The sequence below is a fragment of the Delphinus delphis genome, chromosome 13 (genome assembly GCF_949987515.2).
Source record: "Delphinus delphis chromosome 13, mDelDel1.2, whole genome shotgun sequence".
Classification (NCBI taxonomy): domain Eukaryota; kingdom Metazoa; phylum Chordata; class Mammalia; order Artiodactyla; family Delphinidae; genus Delphinus; species Delphinus delphis.
In genome coordinates, this window is record NC_082695.1 from 61936793 (window position 1) to 61951966 (window position 15174).

General features: G+C 39.9%; 1 protein-coding gene across 2 annotated transcripts in view; it reads right to left on the reverse strand.

Moving 5' to 3' along the window:
- EPG5 (ectopic P-granules 5 autophagy tethering factor) overlaps positions 1-15174 on the reverse strand; it is a 129745-nt gene that overhangs the window by 33887 nt on the left and 80684 nt on the right. For both annotated transcript variants that reach the window (XM_060028984.1, XM_060028985.1), the window contains exons 28-31: positions 13972-14114; positions 12409-12565; positions 2807-3001; positions 1582-1795 (exon numbers count right to left, since the gene is read on the reverse strand). In XM_060028984.1, the coding sequence (XP_059884967.1) occupies positions 1582-1795; positions 2807-3001; positions 12409-12565; positions 13972-14114 (709 nt within the window). The remainder of the gene's footprint in view (positions 1-1581; positions 1796-2806; positions 3002-12408; positions 12566-13971; positions 14115-15174) is intronic.

The following is a 15174-nucleotide window of genomic DNA, read 5'->3' on the forward strand; positions in this document are numbered from 1 at the left end:
GGACAGTGAAGGGTCTGTGTCCCAATAGCTACTGCGGTCTGGATCTTAGGGCAGAGGCCTAGAACACAGCTACAGGTGTGGAGTCATGCATGCCTAGAAGATGTCAGTGAAGCCAGGGAAAACTGCAATGGGCTCACCCACAGCAAATCAGACGAGTAAAGGATGAAGCCCTGGGAACACCGATATGGTGGCCAGGGAGGGATGGAAACCAGGAGGCTGGAGGTTATGGAATCTGACAGAGATGGTAGTGTTTTCTTAAGCCTGTAACTGAACTACTTTTCCTGGGAAATAAAATTTTCCTGCTAAATCCAAGTCAATGGTTGCCTATATAAACAATTTATAATCTCTTTAAAAGGTTTCAGGGAAAAAACCCACAATATATGCTTAACCAGTTTTGAAAATTTAGGGCAAAACTTAGCTATGCAAATATGCATTAAAAATTATACAAGTAGGGCTTCCCTGGTGGCGCAGTGGTTGAGAGTCCGCCTGCTGATGCAGGGGACACGGGTTCGTGCCCCGGTCCGGGAAGATCCCACATGCCGCAGAGCGGCTAGGCCCGTGAGCCATGGCTGCTGAGGCTGCGCGTCCGGAGCCTGTGCTCCGCAACGGGAGAAGCCACAACAGTGAGAGGCCCGAGTACCGCAAAAAAAAAAAAAAAATTATACAAGTACATTTCCCTACCACCATTCTCCACGCACCCCGCAACTTGCCTCTATAGGAAACAATGAATGTTTTGTAGTGCTTTGAAAATGAGACCATACATTTCAGTATTCTTCAGGTAGTCCAATACATAAGATCATTAACTTATTCATTACACTATTTCTATGATGTAACACAAAGATTTGACATAAAGCAAAATTTAGTTTTCCATTACATCTATAAACAGTATGAAGTTTACATGAAAAAAAGTAAACACTATCTCATTTTTCAAATTTCAATAAAATTCCTGCCTAGTGAAATTTCAAAAATAAAAAAGCCTACACTCTTTATTTCTCCTCTGATCTCCAACACTGATGGAAAACTGCAGGAGGGGGACAGAAACAGTGGGAATTTGGAAAATTTAATGCTGCTCTCTTTCTCTTGGATAATATAAATACAGCATATCATTATACAGGGATAAAATTCATTTGCAAAAAACAAGAGTCAAAAAATTAGGGGGGAAAAAGACTAAATTTATCCACCATTTTGGAATTATAGAGAAACCAACCGGCATATTAAGCATACTGTAAAGGAGCAACTTCCTCCTCTTCCCAAATCTATAGTCACCAGGGTAAGCAGGCCCACCCCAGTTCAGGACAGCTGCAAAGTCAAGGTAAACAGGTGGGTGCACGACTCCAACCCCAATGTCTAAGAGCTGTCTTGCCCAATTAGGGTCCATTCTGACATTCAGGACAATAACTGACCATTTTTACAGATAGCAACCTTTTGGGCATTGTTCATTGAGCACTTTGGGTGAAGATTAGTGATTCTAAACTCCTGCATACTTGCATTATTTTTACATTTTTGGATGACATCTGTAGAATGGTATATGTCATATTAAACATTCACTGTGATCTAATCAGTCACAATTAAGGCACTTACTTTGCATCAGCAGCCTCAGAATGTCACTGTACTGGTCAGGGAACTGGTAGAGAAGAAGGTAAGTCCAGTGCTTACAGAAAAGATTAAATGGCATCAAAATATCTTCATCTGGTTCAAGGCCCCAGGCAGTAAGTGCCAAATGAATGGATTCCAGAAGCCTGGTACGATCAGACAGAGGAGGTTTAGTGGCGTTTAACCATTGCTTAAGATCGAACTAAAAAGAAAAGGAAATAAGAAGTTTTATTTATACTAGAAAATTAATTGAAATAGAGCAAATTGTGTGCAAATTTAGTTTGAAAGTCAAAGCTTACCTAGCATTTAGCTTTTTATAAAGATTCAAACTAAAATTTATATACTTAAAAGAATCTAGGCAGTTCAGTAACTGACGGTACCATTATGCCTCCATCTATACTTCAGTCTCTGGGATTGCAGAGGCAGTTTTCTGAGCCCTGCATACTTTTTTGCAATTTAAAAATCTTGTTGGTAAGTTTTCCCTACAACACAAGGATCAGAACTTTGTAGTTCTTCTTCACTGGTCATGGTGCCACAAACAAGCGGCCACTTTATGGAACTATCTCCATCTAATGGCCATGTTTCAAAGAGTGCATCAGTTAGTGAAAATTCAGAGTATTGATATCACCTTCCAGAATCCCAAACTATAAAACATGGTCTCCCCCATTACAAACTGATATCAGTCTCCAGGTCCTAAAAAATGCCCAGGTTTTATGACTCATAGATGTCAGAGAAGTACAACTGAAGGCAAAATAGCTAAGGCTCTGAAATTCTCAACTGGTTAAGTAAATTCATTGCCTTGGTCTGAGTTAATATTCTATTAGGAATAAAACAAAGGCAATTTGCTTAGATTGGGCTTATTCTAAATATGAGAGACTCTGACATGTTACAACTCAATTATCAAACACAATTAAGGCATACATTCAAAAGAAGAATGTACTAAATTATTACTATGAATATTTCAAAACTGTATGAAGTTTTTAAAGAGAGTTTGGGAGCTGGTCCTTTTTATACTACATGAGTAAGACTCTCCTATATAACAGAATCAGCGCCCCCAGAAGCAGCAGCTCTGGGATGCTATTTGAAGATGATATCAAATGAGAAAACGGCCTGTCAGTCTCCAGTCCACCTGGAGACACAGCTCCGAGGGAGCTGGGAAACAACAGCAGTATCTACATTTCAATGACAACATCAGGACTGAATGACAGCTCACCTTGGTCAGCAGCATGAAAATCATATCACTGTTGTCCTCACTCAGAAACTTCACCACTTTCTCATACAGCTGTATGAACTCCGCAGGCGTAGCGTTGGGAGTAAAGAAAGGTGACAAGAGAGAGCAGAGCCTTCTGTTCTTCAGAATGGTCTGAAGGACTTTTCTGCATTCTGATTTAGTGCCACTTATAAACACCTTGAAAGAATTAAAAAGGGAAAATGTCACTATATTCTCCCCTCCCCAACTTTTACTTAAGCACCCAAGTTTTAAGGAATAGTACATAAGGCAAATAGAATTTTTTCTAAATAAGAATAAGAAACAATCAAAAGAAATGTAAAATCAACATCGATAAACCTGTCACTTCCAATGTAAGTGATATTAAATATTCTGGATAATCCATTCATTTCATTTGGACACACCAAAGAAAATGTTTAAAAGATTAAAATATTGGGATAATCTGAATCTGGAAATTTGCAATGTACCCACCATGACTGCTAAGTATTCAAAGTGATTCTGCATTACGTCAAGAAAAAAAACCTTCTAGGTTACACATTTTATTGAGATGTGCTTTTAATACTTTTCAAAAGCTAATTTTTACAACTAATATACACTCAAGATAACCTCACCTTCTTATAACTTGGTTCTAATGTTTAAAAGTACTAGAGTATAAGTGAATATTTAAATAACCTCAGAGTCAGGAAAGCTTTGATAAGCTTGACCAGAGGCAGAAATAATAAAGGACAAGACTGATAGATTTGAATATATAAAATTTTTACTTCAATAAGGCAAAAATCATCATAAAATTAAAGAAAAATGACAAAGGAGAAAAATTATACCACATTCCAGATACCAGGTTAGCACTCTGAGGAGCTCTTTCAAAACAAGAAACTCACCAGCAGAAAACGTGCAAAGGACAATACCAGAAAAATCACACACAAAAATTATTAAACAGCCAATAATCATTTGCAAAGTCAGGCAATTGAACAAGTACTTAAAGAAATACAACTTAAAATAATCACAAAGTACTACTTCCCCTATTAGATTAGCAAGATTTATAAAGAATGGTCATTCCTAATGTTAGTTCTAATATGGAGAATAATAAACTCAAACCCTGCTATTATAATGTAAATAGGTACAAACTTCCCAGGAGGAGAGTATAACAATATACATCAAATGCTAATCCTTTTGACATAGCAATCATACTTCTAGGAAATTATTCTAGGAAAAATAGCACAATAATTTCACAAAGGTATGTAAGAATATTTAGCTCAGGCTTACTGTAGCAAAACAACCAACCTACATAAATATTCATCCAGAGGGCACTGGCTCAATACATTACAATATATCTATACCATGGAACACTATATATTAAATACCATGATATAGGTCTGTATTTATTATCAAGAATAATGTCTAAAACATGAGTTTGAATGAAAAAAGCAGGTTATAAAACAGCATGTGCTAGTTATTAACTGTGTATTTTTACATATACACACATAAACTAATAGACATAGATACACAAGACAACCTATAATGAAATGTTAGCTATGTAACCAATATCTCCAGGAGATGAGGACTGTGAGAAATTTTTCTTTATACTTTTTTTCTAACATCTTTATTGAAGTGTAATTGCTTTACAGTGTTGTGATAGTTTCTGCTATATAACAAAGTGAATCAGCTATATACATATGTAAACCCCCATATGTCCTCCCTCTTGCAAATCCCTCCCACCCTCCCTACCCCACCCCTCTAGGTGGTCGCAAAGCACAGAGTTGATCTCCCTGTGCTATGAAGCTGCTTCCCACTAGCTATCTATTTTGCATTTGGTAGTGTATATATGCCAATGCTACTCTCTCACTTTGTCCCAGCTTACTATTCCCCCTCCCCGTGTCCTCAAGTCCATTCTCTATGCCTGTGTCTTTATTCCTGTCCTGCCCTTAGATTCATCAGAACCATTTTTTTTTTTTTTAGATTCTATATGTGTTAGCATATGGTATTTGTTTTTCTCTTTCTGACTGACTTTACTCTGTATGACAGACTCTAGGTCCATCCACCTCACTACAAATATCTCAATTTCATTTCTTTTTATGGCTGAGTAATATTCTACTGTATATATGGGCCACAGCTTCTTTATCCATTCATCTGTCAATGGACACTTAGGTTGCTTCCATGTGCCGGCTACTGTAAATAGTGCTGCGATGAACATTGTGGCACATGATTCTTTTTGAAATATGCTTTTCTCAGGGTATATGCCCAGTAGTGGGATTGCTGGGTCATATGGTAGTTCTCTTTTTAGTTTTTTAAGGAACCTCTATACTGTTCTCCATAGTGGCTGTATCAATTTACATTCCCAACAACAGTACAAGAGGGTTCCCTTTTCTCCACACCCTCTCCAGCATTTACTGTTTGTAGATTTTTTGATGATGGCCATTCTAACTGGTGTGAGGTGATACCTCATTGTAGTTTTGATTTGCATTTCTCTACTGATTAGTGATGTTGAGCATCTTTTCATGTGTTTGTTGGCAATCTGTATATCTTCTTTGGAGAAATGTCTATTTAGGTCTTCTGCCCATTTTTGGATTGGGTTGTTTGTTTTTTTGATATTGATCTGCATGTATATTTTAGAGATAATCCTTTGTCAGTTGCTTCATTTGCAAATACTTTCTCCCATTCTGAGGGTTGTCTTTTCGTTTTTATGGTTTCCTTTGCTGCGTAAAAGCTTTAAGTTTCATTAGGTTCCATTTGTTTATTTTTGTTTCTATTTCCATTTCTCTAGGAGGTGGGTCAAAAAGGATCTTGCTGTGATTTATGTCATAGAGTGTTCTACGTATGTTTTACTCTAAGAGTTTTATAGTATCTGGCCTTACATTTAGGTCTTTAATCTATTTTGAGTTTATTTTTGTGTATGGTGTTAGGAAGTTTTCCAATTTCATTCTTTTACATGTAGCTGTTTTCCCAACACCACTTATTGAAGAGGCTGTCTTTTCTCCATTGTATACTCTTGCCTCCTTTATCAAAAATAAGGTGACCATATGTGTGTGGGTTTATCTCTGGGCTTTCTATCCTGTTCCACTGATCTATATTTCTGTTTTTGTGCCAGTACCATACTGTCTTGATTAGTGTAGCTTTGTACTATAGTCTGAAGTCAGGGAGCCTGATTCCTCCAGCTCCATTTTTCTTTCTCAAGATTGTTTTGGCTATTCGGGGTCTTTTGTGTTTCCATACAAATTGTGAAATTTTTTGTTGTAGTTCAGTGAAAAATGCCATTGGTAGTTTGATAGGGAATGCACTGAATCTGCAGATTGCTTTGGGTAGTAGAGTCATTTTCACAGTGTTGATTCTTCTAATTCAAGAACATAGTATATCTCTCCATCTGTTTGTATAATCTTTAGTTTCTTTCATCAGTGTCTTATAGTTCTCTGCATAAAGGTCTTTTGTCTCCTTAGCTAGGTTTATTCCTAGGTATTTTATTCTTTTTGTTGCAATGGTAAATGGGAGTGTTTCCATAATTTCTCTTTCAGATTTTTCATCATCAGTGTATAGGAATCAAAGGGATTTCTGTGCATTAATTTTGTATCCTGCTACTCTACCAAATTCATTGATTAGCTCTAGCAGTTTTCTGGTAGCATCTTTAGGATTCTCTATGTATAAGTATCATGTCATCTGCAAACAGTGACACCTTTACTTCTTTTCTGATTTGGATTCATTTATTTATTTTTCTTCTCTGATTGCTGTGGCTAACACTTCCCAAACTATGTTGAATAATAATGGTGAGAGTGGGCAACCTTGTCTTGTTCTTGATCTTAGAGGAAATGGTTTCAGTTTTTCACCATTAAGAACGATGTTGGGGCTTCCCTGGTGGCGCAGTGGTTGAGAGACTGCCTGCTGATGCAGGGGACGTGGGTTCGTGCCCCAGTCCGGGAGGATCCCACATGCCGCAGAGCGGCTGGGCCCGTGAGTCATGGCCACTGAGCCTGCGCATCCGGAGCCTGTGCTCTGCAGCGGGAGAGGCCGCAGCAGTGAGAGGCCCGCATACCGCAAAAAAAAAAAAAAAATGTTGGCTGTGGGTTTGTCCTATATGGTCTTTATTATGCTGAGCTAGGTTCCCTCTATGCCTACTTTCTGAAGAGTTTTTACCATAAATGGGTGTTGAATTTTGTCAAAAGCTTTTCCTGCATCTATTGAGATTATTATATGGTTTTTATCCTTCAATTTGTTAATATGGTGTATCACATTGATTGATTTGCATATATTGAAGAATCCTTGCATTACTGGGATAAACTCCACTTGATCATGGTGTTTGATCCTTTTAATGTGCTGTTGAATTCTGTTTGCTAATATTTTGTTGAGGATTTCTACACCTATGTTCAGAGATATTGGCCTGCAGTTTTCCTTTTTTTTTTTTTTTTTTTGTGGTACGCGGGCCTCTCACTGTTGCGGCCTCTCCCGTTGCGGAGCACAGGCACCGGACGCACAGGCTCAGTGGCCATGGCTCACAGGCCCAGCTGCTCCACGGCATGTGGGATCCTCTCGGACCGGGGCACGAACCCGCGTCCCCTGCGTCAGCAGGCGGACTCTCAACCACTGCGCCACCAGGGAAGCCCCTGCAGTTTTCCTTTTATGCAACATCTTTGTCTGGTTTTGGTATCAGGGTGATGGTGGCCTCATAGAATGAGTTTGGGAGTGTTCCTCCTTCTGCTATATTTTGGAAGAGTTTGAGAAGGATAGGTGTTAGATCTTCTCTAAATGTTTGATAGAATTTGTCTGTGAAGCCATCTGGTCCTGGACTTTTGTTTGTTGGAAGATTTTTAATCACAGTTTCAATTTCAGTGCTTGTGATTGATCTGTTTATATTTTCTATTTCTTCCTGGTTCAGTCTCAGAAGGTTGTGCTTTTCTAAGAATTTGTCCATTTCTTCCAGGTTGTCCATTTTATTGGCAGATAGTTGCTTGTAGTAATCTCTCATGATCCTTTGTATTTCTGCAGTGTCAGTTGTTACTTCTCCTTTTTCATTTCTAATTCTACTGATTTGAGTCTTCTCCCTTTTTTCTTGATGAGTCTGGCTAATGGTTTATCAATTTTGTTAATCTTCTCAAAGAACCAGCTTTTAGTTTTATTGATCTTTGCTATTGTTTCCTTCATTTGTTTTTCATGTATTTCTGATCTGATCTTTATGATTTCTTTCCTTCTGCTAACTTTGGGTTTTTTTTGGTTCTTCTTTCTCTGATTGCTTTAGGTGTAAGGTTAGGTTGTTTTGAGATTTTTCTTGTGTCTCAAGGTACCACTGTATTGCTATAAACTTCCCTCTTAGAACTGCTTTTGCTGCATCCCATTGGTTTTAGGTCGTCGTGTTTTTGTTGTCATTTGTCTCTAGGTAATTTTTGATTTCCTCTTTGATTTCTTCAGTGATTGCTTGGTTATTTAGTAGCATATTGTATAGCCTCCCTGTGTTTGTATTTTTTACAGTTTTTTTCCTGTAATTGATATCTAGTCTCAGAGCATTGTGGTCAGAAAAGATACCTGATACGATTTCAATTTTATTAAATTTACCAAGGCTTCATTTGTGACCCAAGATATGGTCTATCCTGGAGAACGTTCCATGAGTACTTGAGAAGAAAGTGTATTCTTTTGTTTTTGGATGGAATGTCCTATAAATATCAATTAAGTCCATCTTCTTTAATGTGTCATTTCAAGCTTGTGTTTCCTTATTTGTTTTCATTTTGGATGATCTGTCCATTGCTGAAAGTTGGGTGTTAAAGTCCCCTACTATGATTGTGTTACTGTTGATTTCCCCTCTTATGGCTGTTAGCATTTGCCTTATGTATTGAGGTGCTACTATGTTGGGTGCATAACTATTTACAATTGTTATATCTTCTTCTTGAATTCATCCCTTGATCATTATGTAATGTCCTTCTTTGTCTCTTGTAATAGTCTTTATTTTAAAGTCTGTTTGGCCTGATATGAGAATTGCTACTCAGCTTTCTTTTGATTTCCATTTGCATGGAGTATCTTTTTCCATCCCCTCACTTTCAGTCTGTATGTGTCCCTAGGTCTGAAGTGGGTCTCTTGTAGACAGCATATGTACAGGTCTTGCTTTTGTATCCATTCATACAGTCTATGTCTTTTGGTTGGAGCATTTAATCCACTTACATTTAAGGTAATTAGCAATATGTATGTTCCTATTATCATTTTCTTAATTGTTCTGGGTTTGTTTTTGTAGGTCTTTTCTTTCTCTTGTGTTTCTTGCCTAGAGAAGTTCCTTTAGCATTTGTTGTAAAGCTGGTTTGGTGGTGCTGAATTCTCTTAGCTTTTGCTTATCTGTAAAGGTTTTAATTTCTCCATCAAATCTGAATGAGATCCTTGCTGGGTGGAGTAATCTTGGTTGTAGGTTTTTCCCTTTCATCACTTTAAATATGTCCTGCCACTCCCTTCTTGCTTGCAGAGTTTCTGCTGAAAGATCTGCTGTTAACCTTATGGGGATTCCCTTGTATGTTATTTGTTGCTCTTCCCTTGCTGCTTTTAATATTTTTTCTTTGTATTTAATTTTTGATAGCTTGATTAATATGTGTCTCGGTGTGTTTCTCTTTGGGTTTATCCTGTATGGGACTCTGTGCTTCCTGGACTTCATTGACTATTTCCTTTCCCATGTTAGGGAAATTTTCAACTATAATCTCGTCAAATATTTTCTCAGACCCTTTCTTTTTCTCTTCTTCTTCTGGGACCCCTATAATTCGAATGTTGGTGCGTTTGATGCTGTCCCAGAGGTCTCTGAGACCGTCCTCAACTCTTTTCATTCTTTTTTCTTTATTCTGTTCCCTGGCAGTTATTTCCACCATTTTATCTTCCAGCTCACTTATCTGTTTGTCTGCCTCAGTTATTCTGTTATTGATTCCTTCTAGAGTATTTTTAACTTCAGTAATTGTGTTGTTCATCATTGATTGTTTGCTCTTTAGTTCTTCTAGGTCCTTGTTAAATGTTTCTTATATTTTCTCCATTCTGTTTCCAAGATTTTGGATCACCTTTACTATCATTACTCTGAATTCTTTTTCAGGTAGGTTACCTATTTCATCTTCATTTATTTGGTCTTGTAGGTTTTTACCCTGCTCCTTCATCTGTAACATATTTATTTGTTGGTTTTTTTTTTTTTTGATGGGTGGTGCTGTATTCCTGTCTTATTGGTTGTTTGGCCTGAGACGTCCAGTACTGGAGTTTGCAGACAGTTGGATAGAGCTGGGTCTTGGTGCTGAGATGAGGACCTCCACGAGGCCTCACCCCGATTGATATTCCCTGAGGTCTGAGGTTCTCTGTTAGTCCAGTGGTTTGGACTTGGAGCTCCCATCACAGGAGCTCGGGCCTGACCTCCAGCCTGGGAACAAGATCCCACAAGCTTCGTGGAGCAGTAAAAAAGAAAAATAGGAGCAGTACAATGTCAAAGAATCAAAAACAAAACAGAATTAGAAAGACAAAAATTATATTAGGAAAAATAAAACTATAACTGAAACAACTGCAACAAGGTAAAATAAAACCACAACAGAAGAAAGAAGAAAAAAAACTAAAAAAAAAAAGAAGGGCAGGGGCAGGGGGTAGGGGGGAAACAAGCCAAAGGAGAGAATAACAAAGTATAAAGAATAAAAGAAAAATAGAAAAATGAAAGATTTATTAGGAAAAATAAGAATATAAAAGAATCAACAGAACCCCAATCTAAAAGAGGAAAAAAGGAAAAAAAAAAAAAAAAGCCTTGGCTATGGGGGCAGAGTTTAGGCGGGGTGGAATTTAGGCAGGGGTGGGGTTTAGGGTGGGGCGGGACCTAGACAGGTGGGACGTGACGTTTGAGCATGGGGCGGGGCCTAGGCTCAGGATCCATGCAGCCAGAAAAGGCCTTGGGGGTGGGGCCTAGGTGGGGCGACATTCAAGCGTGGGGCGGGGCCTCTGCTTAGGACCTGCGCAGAAGGGGAGAGGCAGCACGTGAAAAGGAGGGCCTGTGGAGTGTGGAGTTCTGGGGTTTGTAGGTGGGGCCGTGGGTGAGGGTGTGTGGGTGGAGTTTAGGCCCAGAGCATTGAAGGGTTTCTCCGAGTGTAGAGGTGGGGTCCTGGGTGGGGGTGTAGGGGCGGGGCTTGGGCTCTGCACAGCAGGAGGGAGGCTCCGAGGGCAAGAGGATTAGGCCCGGGAGCCCAACAGGCTTCCCGGTGCCTAAGTGGACAGGGAAAGCGCTGGCCCCGTTCCCTTCCATTCCTTCATGCCCCTCCCCCACCATCTCCCCCAGGGTGGCCCCCATCGCCACTGGACCCCTAACCGTGGGTGGGTCCCACTGGGTGTAGGAACTCCTCCCCTCCCCCAGTCACCCCTCAGGGATGCCGGTCCCGGAGTCTGGCCTTTACTTTTGCTCCCCCTTCCCTCCCTCTCACTCCCTCAGGACCCGTGTGGCTGGAGGGGGCCTAGGTGAGCAGAAGATCAGGCCCGGGATCTCAGCAGGTTCCTGGGGACCTAAGTGGGCAGGGGAAACCTGGTCATGCTCCCTTTAGATCCTCTGCCCTCCCAATCATTCCCCAATTCCCCCCTTTCCCCTCCCCCAGCCACCCCTCAGGGACACCACTCCCGTCCCACCTCCACTTCTCCTCCCCCTGCACTCCCCCCACGTCCCATGTCCTACCCAGTCACTGGGGCTTCCTCCCGTCCCCTTAGGTGTCCATGGTCCCCCTCTGGTGCCTGGTAGGTGCCCTAGTTGTAAGGAGACGCAAATTCCACATCCTCCTAGAACACCATCTTGACTCCGCCCCCTCTTTATACTTTTTATGCTGTCAGTATTGCTTACAATAAGCACTCAACAATTTTATAATCAGGCAAAAATCTATTCTAAAACATCTATTTTAATATCTGCTCAGTATCACCTCCCTAAAAGTATCCAATAAATAGGTACTTATTTAATTGAATTTGGGTGAGAGTACATGATTAATTAGTATTTATATGTTTTCCAGCAAGTGGCATTTCTTGCTTTTATGACACACTTCATAATCTGCATGGATATAATGCCCTTGCCCTTGTTAAATATCCATATATTTAACAGTAAGTCAAATAAGTAAATAAATGGTGACTAGCAACTGGGGGGCAGCAATGGACAGGTGGGCAAGCACGGAATGTTGAGTCAGAAGACCTGGGGTCACTCTCAGCTCCAGCACTCACCAGCTGTACTCCTTAGGCAAGTCACTTAATCTTTTAGAGACCAGTTTTCTCATCTTTAAGATGGGAATGCTATCAATCACACAGAGTCACTGTGAGGGTGAAATAAAATAATGAATCAAAGAGAATTTTATAAACAATAAAGAGCTTTGGTAATACCACTGTTACCAGAAACAGCATAAGATAGAATATGATGTCTCCCCAGAGACTTACATATATTAATAATTTAATATCTCTTGTATGAAAAGCAGAATTCCATACCAACAATTCTAACGACATCTTGAGAAGTCAACAATTCAAAGGGGCTCCTGACTTAGGTAAGACTCTGAACCTATAAGTTTGGAGTCAACCATGCCTATATCTGATGAGGACACTGTAGGGACTCATCATATGTAAATAAGGCTAAAAACACAGGATAACCTTACCTGTCCCAAGATCTCAATGCATGAAGTAAAGAACTGCCTTGTGGGAGGATGACGCTGGGTCTCATCGCTGACATAATCCACAACAGTAAAGAAGAGGCTGATGCCAACCTTCTGAACCCCAGGGGTGGGGTGTGACTGGTAGGCATTCACTAAGGCCCTGTGGGAAAATGTAGGTAAGGCTATTGGTCTACAGTAAGAGAATCCAGACCCACAGTGTTTCCCTGATACTCTACATTTCTCAGGCAGTATTCTTAAGAGTCCTCAGAGCCCCATATGAATGCCACTTTAGAAATATTTCACGGGACAGCTTCTAACTTGACCCAATAACTTTTCAATACACAGAAGTGATTTTATGTCCTCCTGGGGGGAAAAAATTCAGCCTTTATTAACATTAAATATTTTCATAATTGTATGTAATTCATAATTTATTACTCAATTTCATGTATTATAATATAAATACATATTTTTAAACACAAGAACCTTGATTTCCCTAAATTTTAATATCCAAAATACTGACTTAGGTTGAAGAAAAAGATTTTTGTATAGAATAAGATCCTAGAATAAAAGATATCTCTTCTAATTCTCACTCTGTTTTGAGTTTCTTTCCTAGCAAAAGAAACATCAACCTCTTGTTCACCTTATCTCCTCCTTCTTCCCAGACCCCCAGCCCCAATCCAACCCACGAAAGGTCTCAATTCCCCTGTCCACACTACCATCCTAATCTACTGGGGGATTAGCTGCTGGTACTAGAACGTGCAGTCACCTCTGCAGTAAAAGGCAGAGTCAACCTCCCCTTTCCCAGGTAATGTCCTGGTGGCTTTGGGAAGAAAAAGGAGAGCTCTAAGAGAAACCACAATGGTCAAATTCAGGTTGGCAACTACACCTGAGAGCCCTAGTTCCCCTGAGCAATTCCACTGCCTACTTTGCTCAATAATCTGAATGGACAATGATGACTTCCTGGGTAAATGTGACTTTAATATAAAACTTAAGCACTACATCTCTCCGTGATTGAATTCTAATGTAATGTATCACCTCCTAATTCAAGGGTCAGCAAAATTATTCCACAAAGGGCCAGATAATAAATATTTTATGCTTTATGGGCTATAAATTGTCACTACACTCAATTCTGCCATTGTAGCATAAAAGCCATACACATTAAGTAAATAAATGGGCATGGCTATGTCACAATAAAACTTTCCTTATAAAAATACATGGCAGGGCTTCCCTGGTGGCGCAGTGGTTGGGAGTCCGCCTGCCAATGCAGGGGATGTGGGTTCGTGCCCCGGTCCGGGAGGATCCCACATGCTGTGGAGCGGCTGGGCCCGTGAGCCATGGCTGCTGAGCCTGCGCGTCCGGAGCCTGTGCTCCGCAACGGGAGAGGCCACAACAGTGAGAGGCCCACATACCGCAAAGAAAAAAAAAAAATAGATGGCAGGTCAGATTTGGCCCAAAGCCTGCTGATCCCTGTACTAATTAGTGGGTGACTGGTGGGTATAGCAGCATGTATGATTACTGTCAGTAATAACAAATAGTATTTTAAATTATAATGCCCTCAAAACTTACGTAATCAAGTTTTCGGCATGCACAGCGGCTTCCACAATATTAAGTGATGGTGGTTTAGCAGCTTCTGCTTGCAACTGCTTCACTTCTTTTCGCAAAACATGAAGCTGTTGGCTTATTGCTTCATTCTTATGCAAACCTTCAAACTAACAGAAGTTAAAGTGGTCAACAGACTTATTTGCCCCTACAGCTTTCTAGAGCAGTTATTTTATTAAAAATGTCCTGGGTATTCGATAAAGAGAATATTATTACAACTAATATTGTAACTCAAAACTCTCAGCTGAACCTGAGAAGGATGGGGAAAAAACCGTCAAAAACCTATACGGGAATCTCAGGCTTTTCATGAAGAATCAAACTTGTTCATTGCTGGTTCAGATCCTTTTGTAGGCTATGTTCTACATCACTCGTGCTTCAATGCTCCAATTCTGATCAAAAATAAACTCAGTGTCTTCCACCACTGGGGCTTCTCTTGAAGCACATCAAGCCCCCCTCTGTTGGCCATCCCTCCCCATAACCATAACCCCTCTCTGTTCTCCCAATCCAGAAGCACATATAATTTGACTCAAGACACTGTGGCTGCACGTTTCATCTGCACCAAACATAAAAAGAGGATGACACAAATCTTTTAATAAAACAACTGCCATTTTGAAAGGAAGAAAAGATATATACTTATAAAAGAAACACCAAAAATAAGATAAAATACAAGGAGTGCCCACACCAGTTGCGTGCCTAGGAAAGCACAACTGACTAATTCAGTGGTTCCTAAAAGCCGGTCTTCGATAAAATTTGTATTGGTTCTCAGTAAAGATGTGAAACATAAGAAGAATTTATTGAGCTTTAAAAAGAAAAACTAAATTTATTTCAATTTTTTTAAAACTATACTTTATTTAAGATTATGTCTTTCCTATTTGAGGGAGTTGTTAATATTCCTTTCTCTAATTAATTGATGGTGACCTATATGATAACTGCTTTGTATGTACATTTTTAATGTCCTTTTTTGCCTGTGGACAGATACAGAGAACATCCTAGGCCCAGGTTGCAACACAATGTAGCAGTTGTGGGAGACAGGACAGAGGGACAGCCAAGAGGAGCTCAACTAAGTAGGGGGTCAGGGCTGAAGAGGGCAGTGCAATCAGACTGGGAGCAGAGGGGCCTGTCTTAGAGATACCTTTAATGCAGGTTAGGGAATTTGGACTTATCTTGCAG